Source organism: Sorex araneus, chromosome 3 (assembly GCF_027595985.1).
Source record: "Sorex araneus isolate mSorAra2 chromosome 3, mSorAra2.pri, whole genome shotgun sequence".
NCBI lineage: Eukaryota > Metazoa > Chordata > Mammalia > Eulipotyphla > Soricidae > Sorex > Sorex araneus.
Genome location: NC_073304.1, coordinates 196,133,876 through 196,161,563, shown reverse-complemented (window position 1 = coordinate 196,161,563; position 27,688 = coordinate 196,133,876). Strand labels below are relative to the sequence as shown.

The window sequence follows — 27,688 nt, the reverse complement described above, 5'->3', positions numbered from 1 at the left end:
GGCTGCCTCCTGGTTCTGTGCTCAGGGGTCACTCCTGGTTAGGGCTCAGGGGACCTTATGGAATGCCGGAGATCAGACCCGGCTGGCCGCATGCAAGGCAAGTGCTCTACCCACTGTTTCTGGCCCCCAAGCACTAACCCGAGAGCAGACTTATTCCTGGCTCTGTGCTCAGGGATCATTTCTGAAGGGTAAGGGGGGGCGGTGACTCAGGGGCTCAGGCGGTCCTGGGGATCAAACCCAGGTTGGCCATGTCTAAGGCAAGTGACTTTACCCACTGGACCATCTCTTTGGCCCCTTTCACCTCTTCTTAGTGTGTCATACCATTTTCTTGTGTGGTTGGGTTTGCTTCTTTGGTCGGGGTCTTCTGTTGTTTTTTGTGGTGGTAGTTTTGGGTCCATGCCCAGTGGTGCTCAGGGGGTACTCCTGGCTTGGTAGTTGCTCATGGCAGCACTCAAGGAACCCTGCAGTCATGGGGATGGAACCCGGGCCTCCCACATGCAGACCCACCTACGCTTAGCCCGAGCTCCCTCCGGCCTTCTCTGCCTTTGCCGGACAGTTAGGTCCCTGTCAGTGTCCCTTGTGGATAGTGCAGAGGGGAAGAGGGTGTTGTCCTTGGGTGTCCCTTGGTGGGGTGCTAGGCTTCTCTTCCTGACATGGACGCCCCTTCTCCGGTCTGGGCTGCACCTGCCCCCACCCCACCCTCGGTCCTGGTGTAGCTGTCCTGGGCCTGGACATCACTGAGGGTTTGGAGTGTGTCACCCCAAGACAGAAACCACAAGTGAACCCACTCTGCCCATCCTGCTGGAGCCCCAGAGGGGCGGAGCTCCCCACCCCAACCTCCTTCCGGGAGCACTGGGGTTTCCACCAAGTGGGTACATGGGTCAGTCAGAGACCTCAGGGGGCTTTAGCTTCTCAGTTTCTCCTGCAGAGAGTGCTGGGGGGCGGGGGACTAGGGCGGGGTGACATCACCCCTTGGCGCCCACAGCTGGTGGTCCGTCCCCACACAGCCCCAGAACTGCACTGACACGGGTGCTCGGCCACTGGCTGCCTTCGCTGCCCCGGCTGGGGTGGCCTGACCCTCCACACAGGGACCCCAAGGGACACTGTGCTGCCCGTCCCCACCGTTCCCCGTGGGTGCAGCCCCCTCTCTGCCCTCCTTTCAGGTTTTCAGTTGCCCCCAAACACTGACCACGGGAGGAGCTGGGGGTCTCTCGGGGCAGGTGTCGTGACCCTCACCGTCTCCTGGGGACGGGACAGCCTCAGGGCCCAATCATGGGGGTCTGGACTGAGCTTCTCCCACCACCAGGATTTCTGCCACTCAGCCAGCGCGGCCCCCACGAGGGGCATGTCTGGGATGTGCCGTGACCCCCTCCCCCCTCGCTCTCTTTCTCTCTCTCCCCCCCCTCCAGGTTCGGTGAGTGTGACTCATTCTCAGCCCTGTGCCACCACGAGGCGTGTTTGCATGGCTGTCCCTGTCGGCGCGGAGTCCCGTCACCCTCTCGGTCCTCTCGGCCTGCCCCAGGCCGCCAGCCGAGGTGCCAGAGGGCCTGGAGCAGCTCGGGGACAGGTGGCTGTAAGACGACAGGTGCCACAGTCCGGCCAGCAGCTGCGCTTGGCAGAGCAGAGACTTGGAGAGTGGGCGGGCCCCTGGGCAGCCCCCGCAGACGGCCTTGGCAGGTGACCTGTGGGGCCAGGCGGGCGCCTCTGCTCTGCCGGTGCCTGTGAGCCCCCCTGGGCCTCCGCCGGCAGATGAGGGCGAGAGTGCAGCATGGAGAAGCCCCCTCCTGACATACAGTGGGGAAGCAGGTCTTCAGGGGGCCGTGCTAGGGGCTTCCCCCGAGCGGGTCAGGGTCCTCTGGTCTGTCTGTCCCTGGACAATGCCAGAGCCCCATGGCCCTTGGAGCGGAGCTGAGGGGGAGGCAGGAGGGGAGCAGGGGTGGGGCCCAGCGGGAGGGGGCTCAGGTGAGGAGAGAGGCGGCCCAGATGGGAGTGCCTGGTCCCAGGGCCCTTTTCAGAGCAGGCACAGCACCTGCAACACGCCCCCACCCCAACACACGCAGAGCCGACCTGGGTGGCGGGGGAGGGCCCAGGGTCCTGCTGTCTCCGTCCTCTCTCAGAAGGGCAGCCCGCGCCCTTCTGGACGGAGCCTGTGCCTGGCAGGGTGGCGGGGCCTCAGGAGGGAGCCCGTGTCAGGAGGAGCTGCAGTGGTCCACCGGGGACTCCCAAGCCCACGGTCCTGGCAGGACACCCCCTTGGGTGGGTGGACTTGATCCTGCAGCTGTCCTCTCTCGGTGCTTGGGTTGGGACTAGCCTCCGTGAACTGTGTGCCAGGCCAGGCTTTGGGGCACTGGGGGCCCAAGAGAGGCTGCTGTCGCCAGAGTCAGGGGCACCAGGTGGGCCGGACCCCTGAGCACTATGTCTCTGTCTGCCTGGGTCACGGGGCTCTTTGGTTACTGGATTTCCAGGGAGAAGCCCCCCACAGTTCTGACTTTGTCCAGAGTGCACCCAGATGCACCAAACCCTACTTAGGCTGAGGTGTGGACCCCCTTACTCCAGGGAGACAGAGCTGAGTGCCGAGGGGATGCCCTGGCAGGTGGGGTGCATCCGGGGACAGGAGGCTAGCACCTGAAGTGCTGGGGTGCCTCTCACCAGGACACCCCCATCTGGCAGTGAGACTTCTCCAAAGGCCAGGCCACGTGGGGGCACTGTGAGCCCTCACCCTGGCCTCGTGCTTCCCACCCAGTGCAGCTGTCGAAGCCCCCGATTCTCAGGAGGTCCTTGTGCCTCCCGGCCACCCCACCTCTGACCCCCACGCAGAGCCAACAGCTGCTGCCACGGGGTGCAGTCCCCAGAAGCAGCTGGGAGTGGGGCTGTGGGTGCATCCAGGGGAGCATGAAGGCGAGGGGCTGTGGGGGACTCTCGCTCCGCCCCACCTCATCCTCGGCCAGGGGCTGGGGTCTCACCCCGCCCTGCACACGGCCTTCCCACGGCCAGAGCCATCCTGGATGCAGCTCGGCCATTGCTGTTGCCGTGATGCCGGGTCAGGGCTGTGCTTCTCTGCCCCCCTGCCCATGGCCTGTGATCCCAGGGGCCCTGCAGGGTGCCCCAGCCCACCTCACCCGCCTCTTCCCTGCAGACCTCCCGCAGGGATCCCCGCAGATGGTACGAAGGGACATCGGACTGTCGGTGACGCACAGGTAGGACAGCGTGGTGGGCGGGAGGGTCCGGGGCTGGGCCACCCGCAGCCGTTTCCGCCCCTAACTGCCAACGGCAGGGACGCAGGAGAAACCAGGGCTCACCTCAGCGCTCTGGGGGCCTCCAGATACCCAGGCCCCATCCAAAGTCCTGGTGTGGGGTGCCCCCCACCTCTCAGTTGTCTGTGTCACCTTCCACTGCCCCAACATCCCGCAGGGGGTAACCTGACCCGCATGAGGTTTGACCCTGTGGGAGCACCCAGTGCATAGGTTCTGAGCTGGAGTTGTTGGGTGAGAGGGCTGACACATTTGTCATCCCTCTTGCCAAATGGCCTGCCAGAGAGCTGGCACCCGTTCCCACATAACGTGGGGCTCTTGGCAATGAGGACTCTTGGCTCCGCACGCAGGAGGGAGGCTGCCAGGAGTCTGGGCCGCTGGGTGCCCCCGAGAGGGTGGGTCTGGGTGGGGTCAGCCGTCCAGGCCCAGGTCTCCCGGCCCACGGGATCCGCTTTCTTTCTCCTGCAGGTTCTCCACCAAGTCCTGGCTGTCCCAGGTCTGCCACGTGTGCCAGAAGAGCATGATGTTCGGAGTGAAGTGCAAGCACTGCAGGTGAGGCCAGAGCACCCTCGGGGCCCCAGGCACTCCGGGCCTGAGGGCCACAGCCCCGTTCAGCCTGCCAGGAGGGACCGGCCTCTCTAGGGGGGTTAAGGAGGCATCAGGCCAGGCTGCACTCCCAGAGGGGCTTGTCAAGGGTGGGCTTTGAAGGATGAATAGAAGTTTGCCAGGGTGGCCAAGGGAGGAAGTAAATCTGAGACCTGGATAATATCTCGGGTAAAGGCAGAGGGGGATGGGAGGCGAACTCAGGTGTTCTGCCGTTTCACCTGTGTTCACACGCACACGCACACGCACACACACACATATGCACACACTCATACATACATGTGTGTGCACGCACATACACACACACACGGACGCACACACACTCACCGCTGGTGGCCAGGACAGACGTGTTCTGAGGAGGGGAGCGCCTAGATACAGAGCAGAGCCCAGGTCTCTCTTCCGGGCGGGAGAGGACGTGTCTGGAACAGTGCTCTCCGAGGGTGCGCCTCAAGTCTGTGTTCTGGGCCCAGTCGTTGTTATTTTTATGCCCAGAGAGGCCGTTCCAGTATTTGTCAGGGTTGATTTAAGAACCCGAGCTGGCAGGCATCAAACCAGTAGAAGCATTTATCTGTTTGTTTGGGTACCATACCTGCAGTGCTCAGGGCTTACTCCTGGCTCTGTGCTCAAGAATCAGTCTTGGCCGGCTCAGAGGACCACGTGGGATGCCGGGATCAGACCTGGCTGCATGCAGGTGCCCGACCCGCCGCACCAGCACTTCCGCTCCCTGGCACTGGCAGCATGTGGGCCCCGGCAGGTCTGTCCAGAAGAGGCTCTGTGGTCAGTGGGGGCTCTGTGGTCAGTGGGGGGCTCTGTGGTCAGTGAGGGGCTCTGCGGTCAGTGGGGGACTTTGCAGTCAGTGGGGGATGCTGTGGTCAGTGGGGGGCTCTGTGTTCAGTGAGGGACTCTGTGGTCAGTGGGGGGGCTCTGTGGTCAGTGAGGGGCTCTGTGGTCATTGGGGGCTCTGCAGTCCACGGGGTACTCTGCGGTCAGTGGGGGACTCTGTGGTCAGTGAGGTCTCTGTGGTCAGTGAGATCTCTGCGGTCAGTGAAGGTCTCTGCAGTCAGTGAAGGTCTCTGCGGTCAGTGAGGTCTCTGCGGTCAGTGAATGTCTCTGCGGTCAGTGAGATCTCTGCGGTCAGTGAAGGTCTCTGTGGTCAGTGAGGTCTCTGCGGTCAGTGAGGGTCTCTGTGGTCAGTGAGGGGCTCTGTGGTCAGTGAGGGTCTCTGCGGTCAGTGAGATCTCTGCGGTCAGTGAGGGTCTCTGTGGTCAGTGAGGGGCTCTGTGGTCAGTGAGGGTCTCTGCGATCAGTGAGGTCTCTGCGGTCAGTGAACGTCTCTGCGGTCAGTGAGATCTCTGCGGTCAGTGAAGGTCTCTGTGGTCAGTGAGGTCTCTACGGTCAGTGAGGTCTCTGCGGTCAGTGAGGGTCTCTGTGGTCAGTGAGGGGCTCTGTGGTCAGTGAGGGTCTCTGTGGTCAGTGAGGTCTCTACGGTCAGTGAGGGTCTCTGTGGTCAGTGAGGGGCTCTGTGGTCAGTGAGGGTCTCTGCGTCAGTGAGATCTCTGCGGTCAGTGAGGGTCTCTGTGGTCAGTGAGGGGCTCTGCAGTCAGTGAGGGGCTCTGTGGTCCGTGAGGGACTCAGCGGTCAGTGGGGGCTCTGCGGTCAGTGAGGGCTCTGCGGTCAGTGAAGGTCTCTGCGGTCAGTGAGGTCTCTGTGGTCAGTGAGGGTCTCTGTGGTCAGTGAGGGTCTCTGCGGTCAGTGAGGTCTCTGCGGTCAGTGAGGTCTCTGCGGTCAGTTGGGGCCTCTGGTGTCGCTTAGGTGGAAGTTGTTTCCTGGTGTCTCCTGACTCCTAGGAGTGCCGGAACCTTCTCTGGAGAGCACGGTGAGCCCGGGCTGTGCTCTCTGGGCTTGTCCAGGGGAGGCCGGGAGGCCTTCTGGTCAGTGGGAGCCCCGTGGCGGATACCCGCCTCCCCATCGCGCCTCCACCTCCCGCCGTGCTGCAGTGCAATGGAGAGACTTTTTTACTCCCCGCCCAGCCTGTGGTCACAAACATCCCCCTTAAACTTGTCTCTGGGAACTTGGCCTCTGCCTCGGCGTCTGCCTGGGTGAAGAATCGTCTCTCCGGGAGGAGAGCTCGGTGCAACCCACGATCCAAGTGGGGAGACTGAGGGCCAATCGCCGAGAGGGCTAGGAGGTACTGTGTAGACCTGTGCGGGGGAGGGCGGCTGCTGGCCCGCTGGCCACTGTGGTCCTGTGTGTGAGACACGGCCTTGGCTCGTGGACCCGGTCAGAGGTGTGAGACAGCAGAGACAGTTCGGGGGTTCAGGTTCTGGCCTCGCACGTGGCAACCGGGGTCCAGTCCTGGGCAACCCCATATGGTCCTCCAGAGCCCTGCCGGTAGTGATGCCTGAGCACAGGGCCAGGGGTAAGTCCCAAGTACCGCCAGGTGTGACCCCATATTACACACACACACACACACACACACACACACACACACACACACACACACACACACACACACACACTCACACACACACACAAGAAGTTGGGGGAGTGGAGGCGGGCAAGCAGGCATCGCCGTGGCGTGATGGCTTTCACAGACCCCGTCTTCCCTCCCAGGTTGAAATGTCACAACAGGTGTACAAAAGAAGCCCCCGCCTGCCGAATCTCCTTCCTGCCACGTGAGTCTCCGGCCCTTGCCCTCCGCTGCCTCGCGCACTGCGAGCTCCGTCCCGCTGGACCCCACCCCTGCTGATGACCCCTCCCTGCCTCCCTCCTTGCAGTCCCCAAGCTTCGGAGGACAGAGTCTGTCCCTTCGGACATCAACAACCCTGTGGACCGACAAGCAGAACCCCACTTCGGAACTCTCCCCAAAGCACTGACAAAGAAGGTAGGCGGGGCCCGGCGGGGGCTGCTGCCAGGACACTATCCCGCCCCCCCCATCCCCATTTCCTTCCACTAGAGCCCCCTAATGTGAGGGCCAGTCAGAGCTTGATACCTCCCTATGGGTCCCAGTGGAAATCTGGCCCTTCCCACACCAGTTTGGTGGGGGGAGTCTGTCTCCTGTCGCTGAGAGAAGGATACTGGACATCACCCCAGAGCCCCTCAGGACCCCAGCAGAACTGGTCCCTAGTTTTCCACGTGCCAGGCATGGACCAAGGCCGTCTCTCTGGCCCCTGCTCCCTGGGTCTGCCCGGTCCTGCCTCGGCCTCTCTGCCCACCGCTTCCCCCAGCCACACCTCCTGGATCTGCTCTGTGGGATGGGGACCCACTGTCGCCCCTGAATGAGGGGCTGAGGGCAGGGTGTGCGTCCGGCTGCCACAGACCCCCAGTGGCGGTCAGGAAGCTTGGCCTCCTGATGAGCAGTGGGTGGGTCCCGTTTCGTAAACACTGTGGCTTAGACGGGGGGGCCCTCCCAGGGCCAGGCAGCCTGCCCGTGCACCCCCACCACTGCCCACGGTCAGGGCACTGCCCGCAGGGTGCAGATGGGGACCTCCAGGGGTGAGCAGGGACTGTGGGATCTCCAGGATTCCCCTGAGGGGTGCCAGGGAGCCCCCTGGGTGCTGTAGCCTCTGTTGGGCCTTTGGTGCATCTCACGGTCCCCAGTTCAGCCCCAGAGGCGTCGGGCCTGGCAGAGAAACCTGTTGAGTTAATTCAAGCATTTCGCGCTGGTGGTGAGAGTACAGCGGGTTGGGCGTTGGCCTTGCTCACGGCTGATTGGGGTTCAGTCCCCAGCACCCCACCTGGTCCCCCTGAGCCCCTCCAGGAGTGATCCATGAGCGCAGAGTAGGCCTTCCCCCACGGAAGAGCATTTTCTACAGTCTAGCCCCACCTGTCCTGCCTGGGGAACTGGGGAACACAGATCAGAGCCTGGGGTCCCCCAACCGAGACTCAGCCCCCAGAGCCTCCAGAGGGCCTCATGTCAAACCACCAGGCAGGCCTCGCCAGCAGGTCTGCAGGAGAAGGGCGGGAGCAGTTATTAGGCGCCTCCTGTGTACCACACCCCAAGCAAGCACTCATCGGAAATGGAATCGATTCTGTTGCTGAACCCGCCTTTATGCCCAGCCCGAGGGTCCCCCGAGCAGCCACGGTTCCTGGCCTCATAGAAGCTGTGGGGACTGGGGGAGAGCCATCAGCCCCGAGTGCGGGGGAGCTGCGGGGGGAGCAAGGCTGCAGGGGGCCCCGGCCCCAGATGGGCAGAGTGTGGGGGTTGTAAGGGAATTGGCGACTGCGAAAGGTCTCTGAGCACGCAGCCACCAAAACTGGAATCACAATCTACCTGGCCGGCCATCACTCGGAGCGTCCCTGGCATTTCCAGGGCAGGGAGGAGCCCTGGTGAGGGGAGGGGCTCGGGGAGAGGGCCTCTGGGGGTGGCGGGTGTCAGACGGGGGCCGCAGTGACGCGGTGCTGCCTCTGCCCACAGGAGCACCCGCCGGCCACCAACCACCTGGACTCCAGCAGCAACCCGTCCTCCACCACGTCCTCTACGCCCTCCTCCCCCGCGCCCTTCCCGACCCTGTCCAACCCCAACATCGCCTTCACGTCGCCCAACCCCTCGCCAGGCCAGAGGGGCAGCCACTTCAACTTCCCAGGTACTGCACCCGCGCTTCCTGGGGCTTGGGGGCCAGGGGCGCCCTTCTCGGAACGCCCCCCCCCCCCGCCCCATCGCGCGGTCTGGAGGTGTGCCCGTGACGTGTGGGCCGCTGGGTCGCTGGGCTGGGGAGCAGGCGTGCTCGGCATGCCCTGCCCTGCCCGAGGCCGCCCAGCCAGGGTCCAGGCCTAGGTGGGCGTGAGTCTGGGCTGCCCACTGCTCCCGGTTCTGCGCTTGTGCTCCAGGGGCCTCTCCTGGTGAGGTCACTTGCTCAGCCCACCCCAGGCGCCCCAGAAGAGCAGAACAGGGAACCGGGGCTCTGCCCCTTACCCGCTCAGGGGAGCTTTGGGTCCCCTTGCTGTATGCAGCCGGGGAGAGCGCAGGCCGTGCAGTTTCCCTGCAGAGTGAGGACAGAGGGGAGGCGCCGGCTGGAGCTGACCCGAGCCCTGTCTGGGGGCCAGGACTCCCGCCTCTCGGCCAGGCCCGACAGGTAGAGCGGGACCTACTTACCCGGCTCAGGAATGACCCTTGACCCCAGCCTCCTGGCAGCTTTGCGAGGCTAGCTGGGCTGCCTGGGTTGCTTACAGGGGGCAGCACGGGATAAAAGAATGACTAGGATCTCTGGTCCCCGTTTGCTCCGGTGGTTTGTGGAGTCCAGGTCAGGCCTGCCTGTCCCCGGGGAGCACGCTCTTCCCGTGCTGGGGGACGCCCCACTGCAGCTACAAAAAGCCTCGTGAGGGTTCCGGGACCACTTTTGGGGGTGATCTGAGACGGGGGTTCTGTGAGAATCTTCTCTTGGCCTGCCCTTGCCATGAACGCGCATGGCCGGGCGTTTCCTGCCATCCTGTGTCCTGGCACTGCTCGCCCGCCCTCCAGAGTGCCCGCTACATTAACCCCTTCTCTCCTGCTCTGCCCTTAGCCTTGGAAACTGGCCCTTTTGCAACTCCTCCCAGCTCGGGCTTCTTTTTTTTTTTTTAATTTTCTCTCTCAAAGTCAGGGCCTGCGTGGAAGGCAACAGCCTTAGGAAAAACTTCTGTTTGCCGAGTCAGCCCCAGTCCCTCGGTGCTCCCTGATGTCCCCAGGTGGGGGTTTGCTGTTCCCTGTCCAGAGTGTTCCCCGCAGGCGATGGCCTCTGCCCTAGAGCCCAGGGCCAGGTTCACCCTGACCACCATGGCCCCTTGCACTGGCCACATGTTTCTGTTTGTCTCTGAATATGAATCTGTTCTCTCTGGACACAAAGAAATGTCTCTGAAGATGACCTGGGACGGGCTGTTGGTCCTGCCCTGGGGAGGCTCAGCCGGCTCCAGGGCCCCACCTCAGAGCAGCCAGAGCCCCAGGAAGGTTGGGCTACATACTGCAGTGCTCAGTGGCTTTCCCACTCTGTGCTCAGGGGTGCTCCTTACTGCAGTGCTCTGGAGTCCATGTGGTGCCGGGGGCGACCCCAGGCCTCACACAGGCGAGCAAGGCCTCGGCGGCTCCTCGAAGAGAATTTTTTTTTGTCTCATGGTGATTGGTGAGGGCAGGGCACTGCAGCCTCCGCACCGCTGGGAGTGAGTGCAGGAGAAGGGCCCCCGTCTGCCCCCCGCAGCACTGCGTCCACGCCTTCAGAGCCGCCCTTGGTCTCTCCTGTGTTTTCCCGCCAGGCCAGGGAGGGGGCCGGGATGGGCCCCAGTACTTGTCCCGCCCAGTTCATTTTCTCCTTCCTGTGTGGGTCACTGCCACCCAGGCCAGGCCCGTGGGGGCCGGCGGGGAAGCCCCAGCCCCGGGGCCAACCCTTGTCTCCAAGCCCACGCTTGCATTCTGTGTGTGTGACTCGCCTCCTCTTCTGTTCAAAGCTGCCTCCTTCATTCATCATAGACAGCAGTTTATCTTCCCAGGTGAGTCCTCTGCATGGCCCGCCCACTGCCCCTTGTCCTGACCCCTCCGTCCAGCCCACCTCTCTCACCTGCCGGTTATGGAGGACTGACTTGGAGGCGGGCCCCTGGCAGGGCTGGTGTCTTGGTGGGAGGGGAGCTCTGGCCTGAGGCTGCAGGCAGTCAGTCGCTCAGCAGGAGGTTTGATGCCTTCTGAGCACCTGTCTACCTTCCAGGCCATGTGACAGGGAAATGGCTCCCGCTCCGCTTTCCAAGCCTTACCACGCGGCGCCATCTGCTGGCTCTCACTGGAAGTGCCTCCTGGGTGCAGAAAATTTAAAGGAAAAGACTTGGCAGTTCAGTTTAGACGTTGATTCTCGCCACAGAAATTTCATGCACCCTTACTGTGTGCCAGGCTTTGAATCTGACCATACGCCTTCTCCTGCAGAATTTTTATGATTAGTGCTTAGCTCTAACTGAAGGCATCGGTATAATCTATAACGTTCAGTTCTTAGGTGCTGCATGTTTTAAACCAAGACTACAGAGCTAACAGGGTTTTCCCTGGGTTGAAGGAACTTATCTTGATGTCTCAGTATTTTGGTTGTCTCGGTTTCCGTAGCCCTGTTTGACTCCCACAGAGGAGGCCTCAGTGTTCCTACACGTTGCTGTGCCTGAGTTTTGGGGGCTGGCGGTGGCCAGGGCCTGAGCCTGCCCCACCAAGACTTTGAAGCTGCCTCTGGTTTTTCTCCCATTAGTGGGGAGGGAGAAGGAAGGTCCCATGCCCGGTGATGCTCAGGGCTGGCTCCTGGCAGTGCTCAGGGAACCGCATGAGATGCCAAGGATCAGACCCAGGTCACCCAGGTCAGACCCCCTCCCCCCCCGGACTATAGGTCCAGCCCCTTGTTCCCATTTTTGTTGTGGTTCCCTTCAAGAGCTTCCTGATTACAGGCTCTAGGAAGGTATTGGAGATTACCCCAGAGCAGCAGAGGACCTCTCTTCCAGAAGGTTTCATCCTTTTCTGAAGATAAGACAGAAGGGAGGGGAGAAAAAAAAGTGTTTATTATACCAAATCTGGATATATTTTGGAGCAGAGTTCAAAATATGCCCTTAATGTTTAAGCAAGTATAGGGGTCCTTCCCCGGGATGCTGTTTCTCCCTGAGTGTCTTTCTATCTCTGTCTGTCTCTGTCTCTTTCTCTCTCTCTGTCTCACACACACACACACACACATACACACACACACACACACACACACACACAGAGACAGGTGCATGCACATGCACACACATCTCTCCGTATCTCTTGTGGAGGCCTTGAAGCAATGCTGGAGAATTCTCTGCTCTCCTTGGTAGTCATGGTTTCCGGAGAGACTTGAGCTCAGGGCTCCAGGGCCTGTGGGATTCCCCGAGAAGTTGGCCCGGGATGTGGGTGCCTGTGTGCATTTCCCTTCTCAGGAGGCCTGGCCTGTGAGGTGAGGCACTGTGGGGGCCCCCAGCCGCCTGGCCTTGGAGCAGGCCCCAGGACGGGGCAGTTCCATGGCTGCAGGAGGGCCCTTTGACCCCGGGGAGAGAGCAACAAGCCTCTGAGAGCCCCTTCCAGCCCAGGCCGCCCTTTTCTGGAAACAGGAAGGAAGAGAGAGAGAAAGGGGTCCGCCAGGGGCCCTGCCCCGCTGCATGCAGTTAGGATCAGAGGGAACCGGAAGGCCAGCAGCCTGCAGCACACGGTCCCCCCAGCTTCCGGCTTCCCCAGATGTGGGGCCTGCAGTGAAAACCAGGAAGCCACAGACTCAGAGGTCAGCCAGCCCCGGCTGCCCAGTGCACAGGCTGAATTTCCACCTCTCCCTGGCGTCTCTCCCACACACCCAAACCCGGAAGCCAAGGCAGTGGGGCCTCCAGAATCCTCCACGGGGACGCCAGGCCCTGGGGTCCAGAGACACGTGCTGCTCTGAGGGGCTGTGGGGTGCTGGGAAGGAAGGAGGTTCCGGCCAGTGGCTTAACCACAAGCTCACACGGACGGCAGGGAAGAGACTTTCTATGTCCCCCTCCATGGTACGAGACTAACACCCAGAGTCAGCCAGAACAAGGGCCAGAAGGACCAGTTCGTGCTAGGAAGCTTGCCACAGCCGGGGCGGGGGGGAGGGTGCCTGCAGGGAAGAGACAGTAACCGTGCCCGCCCTCCTTCTGGAGCAGAGCTGCTGCCCGAGGCCACGGGCACGGCGGGTTTCAGGGACACGCTCCTCGGCCGGCCCGGGTGTCACTCTGTGAGGCGGCTGGAGGGGTCGTGCCACCTGCGTAGACGGGGTGCCCCCCACACGGGACCTTGCAGAGGAAGCAGGAAGGGGGTCTCAAGCTTCACGTTTGCTTTTTTTGTTTCCTCCAGACATTTCTGCCTTCCCACCGGCGGCCCCGTGCCCTGACGCAGTGGCGGACGGCACCCGGTAGGCACCCGCCCCTCCACGCTTCTGCCCTGCCCCATGCCCAGCCCACGGCATCTCTGTCTCTCTCCCCACTGGGCTGACTCAGTCTCTGGTCCCGGGGCCGCAGGAGGGCTCATTTGCTCCTACCCTTGGGAGGAGGGTGGAGAGGCTGGAAGGGTGGACTGAGTGCATGCGGGGTTCGGGAAGCTGCTGAAAGCATCTCCCAGCGCCAGCCCTTCCCCCACGTCAGACCTGCTGAGCGCTGGGCCACGATTCTCTCAGCTGGTGGAGTTGGGTAGCCAGCTTGGAGGTTAAGAAATGTATAATGGGGCCGGAGCGATAGCACAGCGGGTAGGGCGTTTGCCTTACACGCGGCCGACCCGGGTTTGATCCCCGGCATCCCATATGGTCCCCCAAGCACTGCCAGAAGTAATTCCTGAGTGCAAAGCCAGGAGTAACCCCTGAGCATCGCTGGGTGTGACCCAAAAAGAAAAAAGAAAAAAAAAAGAAATTTATAATGGTGAGACGCCCCCCAATACACACACACCAAAAATAAAAAATGGACACAGAAGTAGGATAGGGGTGAGGTGTTTGCCTTGCACATGACTGGGCTTAGTGATCCTGGGAGGATCACAGAGCCAGGAGTAACCCCTGAGTACTGTCAGCTGTGGCTCCGAAACACACACCCCTAAAAATCAAACACAAAACAATAAACAAGAAAACAAGAAATTGCGTGATGGGCTGGAGAGACGGCACAGTGGTTTCCCTCTTGCAGTCTCTTGCATTCTGCTGACCCCAGCACTTCACGGTGCCCCCCATCAAATATGGCCGGGAGTAAGCCATGAGCACTGCCAGGTGTGACCCCAAAACATATATACACATACAAGAATAAATTGCATAATGGGCCAGGAAGAGATGGTTCAAGTTCAAGAGCTCATGTCCAGCCTGTAAAGCCTCGTGGTTCCCCAAACAGCACCACGTGGTCCCCCAAACATCGATGGGTATAACTCTGTGAGCCCCCTGAGCACTGATTGTCTGGGTACCCCGCCAGGCCCCAACACTGACCCATCAGGCTCACTGGCTAGAATACTGCAGAGGGCAGCTCATGGCCCCTGGGCCCTATTTTAAAAAATTGAGACAGGGGTTAGAGAGATAGCACAGTGGGTAGGGAACTGGCCTTGTATTCAGCTGACCTGGGTTCGATCCCTGCACCCCATCTGGTCCCCAAGCACCACCAGGAGTGATTCCTGAGTGATTCCTGAGAGCCAGGGGTAACCCTGAGCATTGCCAGATATGGCCAAAATAAACAAACAAATTAAAGACGGAAAATTGCACAAGGTCACAGTTTGGAAGTGACGCAGCCGGTTCCCAGATACCAGGCTGCTGGAGTGTGTGCCTGTGTACATGCTTGGACCCTCTCTCGAGTGTCAGTCCGAAAGGACCTCAGTGTCCAAGCCAGGGCTCGAGAGGGACCAGCAGGTCCAGCCCCCGCCGTCTGTTGGCTGTCTGCTTCCCTGCTGCCTCTCCCAGGACCAAGTGAATCAAAGCGAGTGTTTGGGCCCTTTGTTAGATTTACCCAGGGAGCCCCTTGCCCGCCCCGGGGGTCGCCCTGACCAGTTGTGTTTCACTTACAGGCCCGACAGCGAGATGCAGGCTGACATGTTGGAGGACCAGGATGTTGAGGTGAGGGGGCACGATGGTGGGCAGGGTCCCTGTCCTCTCTGCCCTCCCCAGTCTCGTGCAGGCGGGGTGGGGGTGCCACACCCCGAGACTAGCCTCCCACCCATGCCCACTGCAGCGGCTCTGGGCACATGGACAGGTGGCAGAACCGCCTGCCTTGGGCTTTGCTGTCAGAAGTCAAGTCAGCATTTGGTCTGCCTGAGACCCAGAGATGCTCGCTCCCTTGCTCGCTCGGTCCCTCTGAAATGAGGCCAGACTTTGATCTGTAGCTTCTTGAAGATTCTGGGCCCAGCCCAGGCCAAGCACCTGGACTTGGCCCTTGAACCAAATGTGTCTCCTGCTCCTGGCCCTGCGCAGTGCAGAGAGCTTTAGAAAATACTGGCACGTTTGGGGGTGAATGCCGCTGAATTCTTCATGCCAAGGGATGCCACGTTCTTCCCGAGATTTGATGACGCTCAGGGCACTTTGGTGGGGGGGAGGGCTGCAGGGCTAAGCGAGCAGAGCCTGGGGCACAGCTGACTCATGCCTCCCTCTGCCCCCTCCTGCCTGGGCCTCGGAGCCCAGATGCTCTTCGCCCCATCCAGACCTGTCTGGTCCCCAGCGCCCGATCCCTGAGCGCTGCTGGACATGTTGGTCATGGGACCTTCCCACCTCTCCTTGCAGCCTGACGAGGAGCCCGAGACGGGCAAGTCGGAGGCTGAGGATGACGAGGACGAGGTGGACGACCTGCCCAGCTCCCGGCGAGCCTGGCGCGGCCCCATCTCCCGCAAGGCCAGCCAGACCAGCGTGTACCTGCAGGAGTGGGACATCCCCTTTGAGCAGGTGGAGCTGGGCGAGCCCATCGGGCAGGGCCGCTGGGGCCGGGTGCACCGTGGCCGCTGGCACGGCGAGGTGGCCATCCGCCTGCTGGAGATGGACGGCCACAACCAGGACCACCTGAAGCTGTTCAAGAAGGAGGTGATGAACTACCGACAGACACGGCACGAGAACGTGGTGCTCTTCATGGGCGCCTGCATGAACCCCCCGCACCTGGCCATCATCACCAGGTAACCCGCGCCCCTCACCTGCCTGCCATGGGCGGGGAGGCCCCCACGGGTGTGGCCGTTGTCACCAGAGAGTGCCAAGGAGAAAGCCAGAAGTGTCCTGTTGTCCCCACATAGAGTCCCACTGAATGAAACAGGAACAGTCAAATGTTCCAGAAAGATAACAATAATAATAATAATAATAATAATAATAATAATAATAATAAAGTGAAAACCTGCGGCCAGAGCGATAGTACAGCAGGGAGGGCATTTGCCTTGTAAGCAGCCAACCTGGGTTGGGGTCTCTGGCACCCCTTATGACCACCACCAGGAGTAATTTCAGAGGGTAACCCCTGAGCATTGCTGGGTGTAACCCAAAAAGCAAAAAAAAAAAAAAAATGTGTGAAAACCCACCTCTCCTACCCAGCTGGGCATCTGTCCTGGAAGGCAGATACCACCCTTGGCAGTTCATCTCATTGCTTTCTTATTAAAGATCTTTGGGGCCTGCAATAAGAACTCTGTCGTTTGGGGCCAGCATGAGGCCGTGAGTCCCCAGTCATTTACCCAGTGAGGGGGAAGTTAGTGAATGGCTGGAGAGATACAACAGTGTACAGGGCACTTGCCTGCAGGTGGCCAGGCTAGGTTTGCTCCTGGCACCCCAGATGGTCTCCCGAGCCCTGCTAGGAGTAAGCCCTGAGCACTGCTAGGTGCGGCCCCAAACTAAAGAGAAGCGAAATTAATAAAGAAGTTTGCATTTACTAGTATGTTCCTTTCTGTTGTGTTTTGTTGGGGGACACACCCACCCAGCAGTGCGCAGGGCTAACTCCTGGCTCAGGGATCACTCCACCTGGGGTGCCAGAGATGAAAACCAGGTTGGCCAGGTGCAAGGCAGGTGCCTTTCCCGCTGCACTGTCTCTCCCGTCCCTTTATGTTCTAGCCCGTATAATCGTCTGTGAAGACACGCAGGGCAGTTTGCGGTGGTGCATACCTTGTTGCTTGGCTGGAGCAGCAGGGAGACCTCTGGGCTGAGGTCTTCCCTATTCTCTGTGTTTTTTGTGATGCTGGGGACCATGCCCAGTGGCTCACACTCCCCGGCTGAGCTGCACCCGAGCCCTGCTTTCACCCCTGTGCAGTTCTGGACTCCTGAGGTGCTGGCGGGCACCGTAACCACCAGCTCTTGATGGTGGCAGGAGAAGCCCTGGCTGGTACATCTGCCAGGTCCTGGGGTGTCGGTGCTCCCCCGTGGGAGGTTCAAGCTGCCAACATTGGCGTGACTGAAAGCAGGCATGTGGCCCCGTCCCTAGCCGCCCCCGGCTGCTTCATGGTGACCGTCCTCCACGCCAGGGAAGGTCAGCGAGCGCCAGGATGCAGTGTCCACTGCTCCTCCATGGCAAGCCGTTTTCTCCCGGCTCCCTCCCCCCACCCCCGGTTCCGGAAGTCTTTTGTCCAGAGACCATGAAATGGAAACATTTCTGACCACCGTGTCAACTGAGGGGCTGGGTGTACGCAATTAAGATTGGGAAGTGTGGCGTGAGGTGGTGGGCGAGAGGTTGGCACCACAGAGCTCTCAGGAGCCAGCTCGAAGCCATGCAGTGCCGCTAGCCTGGGCGCCCGCACGGCTGCTGGACCCTGGAGCAGATTCATTTCTGGGGCTGGAGAGATCGTCTAGTGGATAAGGAGGCGTCCGCCTTGTACACAGCTGACCCGGGTTCAACCCCAAATTGGTCCCTGAGCACTGCCAGGACTGATCCCTAAAGGCAAGGCCAGGAGTAACCCCGATCACTACTAGTTGTGCCCCCCACCCCCCACCCCCTCCAAAAGATTCATTTCTGTCTGTCTGGGAGAACAGCGAACACCCGCACAGTGTGGGGTAGCAGGTCGCTCGACACCCAGGGAACCCAGTGAGCCACCACATCACCACGTGAGGTATGAGGAGCCTGACAGCTCTGACTCCCGCTTGGCCCCAGCCCTGTTCCTCCAGCCCCTCCTCACCTCGCACCCCGCCTTCCGTAGGAGACCAGAGTCTGCCCCAGAGAGCAGGTGGGCAGGTGGATCTGCTTCCCCCACACACACACACACACCCACCACTCTCTGAGGAACCAGCAAGGGGGTCAGAGCCCCATCCTGCTTCAGGGGCAGGTGACAGGAACTCTGCCCCTGACCCCAAGGAAGGATGACAGGACAGTACTGACTGATGTCTGGGGAATGGCATTCTGTATCCCTCCCCGTGTCAGCTATGGGTGTGGGGACAGTGTGTAACTTCTCAGCGTCTCCCGCAAGCTGGGGGACAATAACCATCCACCAGCCCAAGAATTCTCAGGAAAGTCTCAGGAAATGTTTATTACTTAACGAGGAAAGTCGGAGAGAGACAGAGCTGCGTGTGCCAGGAGAGAATGCATAAAGGCGCCCAGCAGGCGTCCCTCATACCCACGTTTCCCATGTTTGAGGAGGGGTGAGGGCCCGAAAAGCAGCAGAGGGACCCCAATGCCAGGCCCCTCCTGCGGTAGCACCAGCATAGCTCCTCGGAAACATTCCTCAGACAAGCTGTTTCCTCCACGTGGCCGAGTCCACTCCTTCCTGGAGTAGAATGAACCACATATTCTTTCTGGTTCTTTCCGTCTCTGGGCTTTGAGCAAGGGAGACCCCAAATCTCAAGCCCCTGAGAGCTGCCTTGTCCCTCTGGTATTGGATAAAATCCCTGTGCTGGGCCTGAACTGTAGTACCACGGGGAAGATGCTTGCCTTGCATGCGGTCAGCCTGGGTTCGATCCCTGGCACCCCATGTAGTCTTCTGAGCCTTGCCAGGAGTGATCCCTATACAGCCAGGAGTAGGTCCTGAGCAGAGCTGGGTGTGGTCCCAAACTAAATAAAACAGCAACAAAGGAAGAAACTCTCCCATGATGAGAAAGCTGCACAGTGAGGCCGTCACCGCGGGAGCCTTTAGGATCTCCAAGTGCACGCATCAGGGGCCGGAGGCCCTCGGAGGCTTCGAGCACAGTACCCCCGCCCCAGCTTTTCCTGGGAGCCACCAGGCAGGCTCCAGCTGCTGTGGCCCCAACCTGTCTGACCCTAACACTCTCAACAGCTTCTGCAAGGGGCGGACTTTGCACTCATTTGTGAGGGACCCCAAGACGTCTCTGGACATCAACAAGACCCGGCAGATCGCCCAGGAGATCATCAAGGTAAAGGGGGGTCCTGGCTCTGCCCGCCCGTATTGGGGTGGGGGGAGGGTGCTGCACTGTCTCCCCCATCCCTCGGTCTGTCCCACACCATGATGGCTGGAGTGAGCAGTGCTGGGTCCGTGGCCAGAGCTGTGTCGGTGAGCTGTAAGGACTGAGGGTCAGGACTGAGTCCCGGTCTCTCTGGCTCTGTGACTTTGGGCAGGTCGTTTAGCCTGTCTGAGCCGTGGCTTTCTCCCCGGTGAAGCGGGGAAAGCAGTGTAGCAACCCTCCTGGAGAGTGGGGCTCAGACCCTGAGGGAGAGTCAGAGTCGAGTGCCCTGGAACCATCCAGACTTTTCTCCCTCAAGTTTTCCATTTAAAAAATGACCATCAGGGGCTGGAGCTATAGCACAGCGGGTAGGGTGTTTGCCTTGCACAAGGCTGACCCGAGTTTGATTCCCAGCATCCCACATGGTCCACCGAGCACCGAGCTCCACCAGGAGTAATTCCTGAGTGCATGAGCCAGGAGTAACCCCTGAGCATCGTCGGGTGTGACCCAAAAAGCAAAAAAGAAAAAAAAAGAAAAAGAAAATGGCCATCAGAATCCAGAAAGATCTGAATATGAGACCCAACCCAAAGCAAGACCTGAGGAAGAAAGCAGGCGTGAGCTCCTTCTTAGCCAAGGAGGGGCGGGGAGCGGTGCTGATGCCAGTGCAAGGGAAACAAAGCCGGAAGAAGCAAATGGATTCATCTCAGGCTAAAAGCTTTTGTGCCCTGAAAGAAACCAGCACCAAAAACAACTGACTGGGGGTTGGCACGTAGCTCGGTGGTAGAATGCATGCTTACATGTGTGAGCGCCTGGGTTGATTCCCCACATGTGTGTGCGCACACGCAGCTGACTGGGAATAGATAGTGGCACGTCCTAGGTCCAGTAAGAGGTTAATATCCAAATTAGATTGGGCAGCAGGCAAAAATAATAGTGGGCTCATCTGGAACGGGCGAGGAGCAGTGAGAGGAGGCAGTGGCCGAGTGCGTGGTTTGCCTGCAGGAGCAGCGGGCTTGATGCCTGTCTCTGCACGGTCCTCCAGCACTGCCAGAGCAGCGTCACCAGATGTAATGGACACAAAATAGTGGACACAATCCGAGACATAGTACAGGGTTCAGATGCTTGTCTTGCCTGTGGTCAGCCCATGTTCCATCCTTGGTGCCATTTCTAGACCCCTGAGCACAGATCCAGGAGTAAGTCCTGGGTATTGTTGGGCTTACTCATCTCCCACTAGAATAATAATAATAAAAAATATATGTATTTCTCCAAAGAAGATACACACATGGCACTCAGACTCATGACAAATGCTCATCATCACTGATGATCAGGGCCATTAAAATCACAGCCACAATGAGTTGTCACTTTACGCCTTTGAGGATGTCCAAAAATCAAAAATTAGGTTTTAGGAGGGTGTGTAGAGAAAGGTACCCTGGTGTGTTGGTGAGAATATCAGTGAGTGCAGCCTCCATGGAGAACAATGGAGATGCCTTAAAATCTAACATTTGGGGGCCCAAGCCCTAGTACAGTGGGGAGGGCACTTGCCTTGCATGTAGCCAACAAGGGTTATATCCCTGGCATCCCATATGATCCCTGAGCACTGCCAGGAATAATTTCTGAGCACAGCCGGGTATGCCCCACCCCAACTCCCCCCCCAAAAAAAAGAACAGGTGGAGGGGACTGGAGTCTAAAAGCAGCTGCTGCCTTGCAAACATGAGGCCATGAATTCTGTCATTGGTACTGCACATGCGCATACACACACACCCACACACACACCCACACACACACACACACACACACACACACACGCAAGGCAGGGCTCTGGGCTCTGCTTACTACGACTCCTGGCATACATCCAAGACTGTAAGCACATGCTCACACCACAGCAACCCCTGGTGAGTATTACCCCAGAGTGTGACGGGCATCACAGCCAAGTGAGTGCGACCCCCAGAGCACATGTATGCGAGCATCTGGTTATCCTCACAGCCACAACAAAAAGAAAGAGAAAATTAAAACACGTGGAGATGGAACTATTCTGTGACCCAGAGTACCACTCCTCGGCGTTTCTCCAAAGAACATGATAAAAAATACTAATGAGGAAAGATGGCGCCCTGGACTGGCCCAGAGGACTGAAGTGCAGGCTTTGCATGTTCCATCCCCAGAACCACAGTCTCCTGAGCACCACTGGGTTTGCCCCTCACAAAACCAAAGTATATGCGCCCCCCCCATTTTCATAGCTGCATTATTCACAACAGCTAAGACATCAAATCTTCCAACTGTCCATTGGCCAGTGAATGGGCAGAAGAGTTGTGGTATCTGCTAAGTGGAATATTACTCTGTTGTTAAAAAGGTGCCAGCAAGCGGGAGGGAGGAGGATTTGTGTTCCAGGCGGGAACCTCACAACTCATCCCTCTACACTGGCCTTCTGCACCTGTTTGCAGACAGGGTTCAGGACTAGTCCTCAGTTTACCTTCTAGTCCTTGTACAGCCAAGAACAAGTCTTTGACTGTCTTTAATTGTTGATGTGGACCCTGACCCTGGACTTCAGTTGTGATCTGGGAGATGGGGCTGGGGACACCCAAACTTGGGGAACCCCTCAGTGGCAACCCCCCCTCCTCCCTCTTTGCACTGCTGTGCAAAGCCTTATAGAGAGACACACCCCTCCCCTGCCATCACTCAGCTTCTCTGGGGTGCCTGGGGTGCCGGCCCCACACAGCCCCTGCCTCTGCCGCAGCCTCACCCCTGCCCTAGGTTTAAGATGAAAAGAGCAGACTCGGTTCGGTCAGGTCCGTGCTGACCCTGGCTGCCCTCTCTGAGGCATGGCTCCCTCAGATGGAAACCGAGGCTGGGGAGGGTGCAGGGGGTCTGGCCGCCTGCTCCTGCTCCCACTGACCTGTGTGCTCTCGGCAGGGCATGGGCTACCTGCACGCCAAGGGCATCGTGCACAAGGACCTCAAGTCCAAGAACGTCTTCTACGACAATGGCAAAGTGGTCATCACGGACTTCGGGCTGTTCGGGATGTCGGGGGTGGTCCGTGAGGGCCGGTGAGTCGGCCCTGGAAGCAGCACTGGGTGGCCAGGGCCGGAGACTCCTGCAGAATGATCACCCCGCCAGGTCCACTGGGCCCAGCCCTTTGGGTTCCTCCTTGCACTCGGTTCAGGAGCGTCCTCTGCTCTCTGACAGGCCAGGGGGACCAAGGCTCACTCCCCCTGGGAAAGAAAGAATGTTTGTTGGGTTTTGTCTCCCCAAACCAGGCAGGGGGTAGGAGGGAGAAAGGCTGCGCCCCCAGTGTCGGGAGGACCCAGGAAGCAGAGCCCCCTCTGCCCCCACCCACCCCCTGCCCCCGGCTGGTTTCCCGCGTGGGGCCACTGGACCCTGTTCTCTGAGGCCGGATACTTGAGCTCCCCCCAGTGCAGCTCCAGGATCTGGTCTCCTGCCCCCTGACATTGCCTGCGCACCGTGACCTGGCCGGGCCCACGTGCGTGTCCCGGAGGTGCCAGCGGGCCTCGGCTGCGAGAAGACTCATTCTGGCTGCTTGCTGCAGGCGAGAGAACCAGCTGAAGCTGTCCCATGACTGGCTGTGCTACCTGGCCCCCGAGATCGTGCGGGAGATGACGCCCGGGAAGGACGAGGACCAGCTGCCCTTCTCCAGAGCCGCTGATGTCTATGCATTCGGGTAATCTTATTTAGCGGTGTGTGTGTGGGGGGGTGGAGGGCAACCCCCAGCGATGCTCAGGAATCACTCCTGGTGGTGCTTGAGGGGTCACATGGGATGGCAGGGATTGAACCCAGCTTGGCCGCCTGCCAGGCAGACACGGTACCTGCTGTCCTATCTCTCTGATCCAGGAGGCATTTGTTACTCAGACAACCCTGGAGTCTCACATCAGCACCCCGACCCCCCCAACCCCCAGGCCATGTGGCTAAGGGCTTCCACAGCCTCAGGCCCAGGTCAGAGTTGCCTCAAAACTCTGTTCACAGCCCCAGGGTGGCCCTGGATTTGTCACCCAGGCATGTGCCCCTGAGGGTGGGAGGAGGGATCCTGGCTTCTCGGGCTGGCTTGAGCTGGGCAGAGCGGTCCAGGACGCGGGAGGTGATGCCCACGCACGTTCCCTGCAGGACCGTTTGGTATGAGCTGCAGGCGAGAGACTGGCCCTTCAAGATCCAGCCGGCTGAGGCCTTGATCTGGCAGATTGGAAGCGGCGAGGGAATGAAGCGCGTGCTGGCCTCCGTCAGCCTGGGGAAGGAAGTCACCGTGAGTAGCCCCGCGGTGTGGGAGGGGGGTGCCTGCCCTCAGTCACTCACCTGAGCAGGGCATGGGAGAGGGAACTGGCGGTGGCCGCTGCAGGACCCGTGTCCCTTCCCACCCACCCGAGGTTCACGTTCTTGATTTTGCAGAAGCATCTTTTTTTTTTTTTTCTTTTCGGGTCACACCCGGTGATGCACAGGGGTTCCTCCTGGCTCTGCATTCAGGAATTACTCCTGGCGGTGCTGGGAATCGAACCTGGGTCGGCTGCGTGCAAGGCAAACGCCCTACCCGCTGTACTATTTCTCCAGACCTGCAGAAGCGTCTTTGAGGGAGGAAGGCGGGTGGCGGGGACTCTGAGGCGGTGGTGAAAGGGGGCAGCTCCCTGGTGGAGGGTGTGAGGCGGGAATGTGGTATGCATGCAAGTCTCAGGGGGGAAAAAAATCTAAAAAAAAAATACTGGAAGAAGCAAACGACAGTTCTCAGCGAATACACAGCAGGGTCAGGCCTTCTCCATCGTGAGTTTCTGGAATGCTTGGAAAAAAGTTGAAGTTTCCACGGCAAATTCTTTTTTTTTTTGCTTTTTGGGTCACACCCAGCGATGCTCAGGGGTTACTCCTGGCTTTGCACTCAGGAATTACTCCTGGCGGTGCTGGGGGACCATATGGGATGCTGGGGATCGAACCCGGGTCGGCCGCGTGCAAGGCAAACGCCCTACCCGCTGTGCTATCGCTCCGGCCCCTCCACAGCAAATTCTTTTTGCAGAATCCCGACTCCTAAGGCAATTGCTGACCTATCTGTTACTCAGTGCCTCCCACATACACCCTTCCAGTGTGGCAGTGCTCCGGGTCTCACCCCCGGTGGTGCTCAGAGAGGCAGGGGAGTATACATTGTGCCGGGATTGAATGAAGTACGCCCTGGGCATCCCTGTGGCCCCCAAACAAAAGTAAATGAAGTAAACAAATGAAAAGAGGACAGACACACCTCTTGGCCACGCTCAGCCTCAGGGCCCCCTGGTGGCAGCACTACCCCCTCATGTGTTTCATACCTGGGACTTGGTTCCTTTGGACCCCTTCACCCAGGTAGCCCACCCCCAGGCCTCCTGTTTCCATTGTTCTGGAGAGCTCCGCAGGTAATTCTAGCACCCAGCTGGAATTCTGAACTCAGGGGTGTTTTCTCACCGTCTCCAGCCCTGGCGGCCTTTCCACAGTGGCTGAGGGACAGCGCGGGGCCAGGCAGGGGCGGAGGGAAAGTGGGCCCGGCGGGCTCTGCCCTCGCCTTTTGCTTATTTGGTTTTGTTTTGGTTTTTGGTTTGGTTCTTGTCTGTTGGAAGGTGCTATTGGTCAGTAACAAAAGGAAAAAAAAAAGGTCGCATCATTGTGAAAAGAGGGGTGTGGCCTCTGAGTGTCACCTTTCAGGTTAGTTACCTGGGTGAGGCTCTGCTGTGATGGCCACCCTGAGTGACTGTTCCCGGGAGGCTGGCCAAGGGCCCGGTTCCTCAGGGGAGCAGCCTGCCTCAGCCCGCAGGACTCCCCAGATACCCGCTCCTCCTTCCAGCCGCGCCTCGATGCTCAGGCTATCTGTACTTCTGTTCCTGTTGCCTTGCTTCCGGCTTCCCCGTGCCTGACGGCTGGGACTGATCCTGGGGTGTCCTGTGGGATTCTGGCCTCGATGCATTGTTTCTGCTGCTGCGGTGCTACTGACTAGAATTCCATTTCCTTCCTGTAGTTCATCTCTTTACCCCTGCATTTTCCTCCTCTGCACCTGTTTTCTGGGCTTCACATTTGTACCTTGGCCTTCGTGTGCAGGTTTTTTCCCTCTGTACTTCATAATTGCCTTTTTATATTATTGATAGAAGCACCTTAGCCTGCTTGCTTTCTTCCTTCCTGCCTGTCTGCCTCCTCTTTCCCTCCCTCTCTCCCTCTCTCCTTTCTTCCCTCCCTCCCTCTTCTTTCCCTTTGTCCCTGTTGGTTTTTTTTTATGTATTTTTTTTGCGGGGGGGAGAACACGTGTCGATATTCAGGGGTTACTCCTGGCTGTGCACTCAGGAATCACTCCTGGTGGGCTTGGGGGCCCATATGGGATGCTGAGGGTTGAATCCAGGTCGGACACGTGCAGGGGCGTGTGGGTCTTTCCGACCCCTTTCTTTCTTCCTTCCTCATAGTAAGGAATTTTACTTCATTTTATTTATCTTTCATGTTTTGGGAGTCTACACTGGCTTTCTCCTGGCTCTGTACCCAGGAATCACTCCTGGTGGAGCCGGTGGGGGGGGGGCCCTCTCCCGGTGTCAGGGACTGAATTTGGGTTGGCAGCGTGCAGGGCATGTGTGCCTCACCCTCTGTGCTGTTACTCTCTCTGGCCCTTACTGCCAGGGACCAGCCCCAAGTCAGGGATCTCAAAAAATCATCAGCCCTTTCTACTTTCTCTCAATTGGCTTGGCTATTTCCAGTACCTGTGGAATGCATGCGCATGTTAGGGTGAAATATTTCTATATGCAAAAGGACCTTCGGATGCTGGAGAGACAGAAAATGGTTAAGGCACTTGCCCACTTGCCTTGTTCAATCCCCAGACCCCCACTCCAACCCCCACCCCGAGACCTGCCAAGAGTAATACCTGCGTGCAGAGCCAAGAGTAAGCCCTGAGCACAGCAGGGTATGGCTCCCCCCCCCCATAAAGACAAAAAAAATCATCAGGATTTTTAGTAACATTTAATCTGTTGGTTACTATATATGTTATATACATTTTAACATGTTTAACCTTCTAATGCATGAACACAAAATGTCTTTCAGTTTATTTACATTTTAAATTTCTGCTATGTGTTGTTTTCAGTATATGACTTACTTCACTTGTAAAATTTATTCTTTGGATTGCTTATGTTACCTACTATACAGAAACACAACTAATTATCTCACTTGGTTCTGTGCTCTGCAACTTTGCTTAAAGCATTCACTAGTTGTAACGTGTGTGTGTGTGTGTGTGTGTGTGTGTGTTATTCCTTGAATTATCCTTATGAAACACTCTATCAGCTTGAATACAGGTTTTTATGGTTTTTCTGTTTCCCTCTCCCTCTCCCCCCACCTCCCCGGACACACACACACACACACACACACACACACCTCATTGCTGTCTTAGAAATCCTAGTGTTGTGTGCAGTTGAAACCACCCATTTTCAGATCCTGCTTACAGGAACAATTTAAGATCTCGGCCTGTTCATGTGCCCCAGGCCTCCCAAGGCAAATCATCTCTAATCATCTTTATGTTATTGCTTGAAGCCTTCCATTGTTTTCAGTGTTTTGTGTAATAAGAAATTACAAGCTGATTTTGACAGTATACTGGTAATAATGTGCCTATTAAGACTTTTACGAGAAACTGTTCCTGACAGGATATAGAATGCTCATTGACATTGAATATGAATTTATATATTATGCTAATTTTGTGGGAACATATTAACATAATTTATATAAGGAAAATGGTCTGGAGCCATAGCACAGTGGGTAGGGCGTTTGCCTTGCACGTGAACGACCCGGGTTCGATTCCTCCGCCCCTCTTGGAGAACCCGGCAAGCTACCGAGAGTATCTCGCCTGCACAGCAGAGCCTGTCAAGCTACCTGTGGAGTATTTGATATGCCAAAAACAGTAACAAGTCTCCTAATGGAGACGTTACTGGTGCCCGCTTGAGCAAATGGGTGAGCAAGGGGATGATAGTGACAGTGATACCAGCCTCAGCAGAACAAAGAAGGCATTCTAGAGACCTTTGCCTATCTATGCTAATCTAAGCTGAGCAAACTGTTCTCTATCAAAGGTTGCTGTGCTGCAGAACAAAGGGGGCAGAGGCCTCTAGCACTGGTTCATCTCAAGGGATACTTCCTCTGGGAGAAAGAGCAGAGATAAAGCTGGTCCCGCAACCCATCCCTCCAGCTTTCCCTGCTGGCTCTGACTCCCCGTAGGAGGTGTCTGAGTGTGCCCAGCCACCCTGCTCCTCAGTCTGACCTGGCCCCTGTGTTCCCATCCCCTTGCCCTTATTGCTGAGACCTGTGGCAATTTGTTTCCCTCCCCTCATCCAAAGAAATCTGCCCCCTCCCTCTCTTTAATTTTTTTAAATTTTTATTTCCTTCCTACACTGCAATGGATTAAATTTCAGTCCTACAGGGATGTCGTCCTGTGACGGTTTTTTGCTTCTTTCTCATTAAGTCCTGGATCCATTGCATGGTTTCTTCTCTACCGGATCTTCCTGTTTCTTATTTGCATTCTGATAAAATGCAAATGAGATCTAACGCCATGGCATCAGGCCAGGGAGATGGTCCTAAGGGCAGGAGTCTGTGCTTTGCATGTGTTCCTAAGGGCTGGATCCTGTGCTTTGCAATCCCCAGCAGCACGGGGTCCCTCAGGGGTCACTGGGAGTAGCCCCTGAGCACCGCAGGTGTACTCTCCCCCAAACAGAATAAAGTATCCCTGCGATGCTTGTGAAAATTTGTCATTTCTCCACCAATTGTGAAATGTTGGAGGAGAAGCAGGAGAGCCCGGCAGGGGGTGGGGGCCGTGCTTGCCGGCATCACTGGGACCCTGTCCTTCCCCGCTGGCGGCCCACCACTGACACCAGCTCCCTTGCAGGAGATCCTGTCCGCCTGCTGGGCATTCGAGCTGCAGGAGAGGCCCAGCTTCACCATGCTCATGGACATGCTGGAGAAGCTGCCCAAGCTGAACCGGCGACTGTCCCACCCGGGCCACTTCTGGAAATCCGCTGAGTAAGTCCCGTTCGATAGCCAGACCTGCTGGCTGGGCCCTTCAAAGGACACCGCGGGCTGTGTGTCCCCAGCACCTCAGCTGCTTAATGC

General features: G+C 58.4%; 1 protein-coding gene across 6 annotated transcripts in view; it reads left to right on the top strand.

Annotated features, from left to right (window-relative positions):
• Positions 1 to 27,688, top strand: part of LOC101554098 (kinase suppressor of Ras 1) — a 157,300-nt gene that overhangs the window by 122,835 nt on the left and 6,777 nt on the right. For 3 of the 6 annotated variants that reach the window (XM_055133178.1, XM_055133180.1, XM_055133174.1), the window contains exons 5-19: positions 1,410 to 1,585; positions 3,137 to 3,197; positions 3,720 to 3,803; positions 6,468 to 6,529; positions 6,632 to 6,738; positions 8,272 to 8,440; positions 10,275 to 10,316; positions 12,670 to 12,727; positions 14,341 to 14,389; positions 15,050 to 15,432; positions 18,493 to 18,589; positions 21,521 to 21,654; positions 22,155 to 22,286; positions 22,727 to 22,862; positions 27,465 to 27,598. In XM_055133178.1, the coding sequence (XP_054989153.1) occupies positions 1,410 to 1,585; positions 3,137 to 3,197; positions 3,720 to 3,803; positions 6,468 to 6,529; positions 6,632 to 6,738; positions 8,272 to 8,440; positions 10,275 to 10,316; positions 12,670 to 12,727; positions 14,341 to 14,389; positions 15,050 to 15,432; positions 18,493 to 18,589; positions 21,521 to 21,654; positions 22,155 to 22,286; positions 22,727 to 22,862; positions 27,465 to 27,598 (1,824 nt within the window). The remainder of the gene's footprint in view (positions 1 to 1,409; positions 1,586 to 3,136; positions 3,198 to 3,719; positions 3,804 to 6,467; positions 6,530 to 6,631; positions 6,739 to 8,271; positions 8,441 to 10,274; positions 10,317 to 12,669; positions 12,728 to 14,340; positions 14,390 to 15,049; positions 15,433 to 18,492; positions 18,590 to 21,520; positions 21,655 to 22,154; positions 22,287 to 22,726; positions 22,863 to 27,464; positions 27,599 to 27,688) is intronic. The other 3 variants (XM_055133179.1, XM_055133177.1, XM_055133176.1) reach the window with 2 other exon arrangements.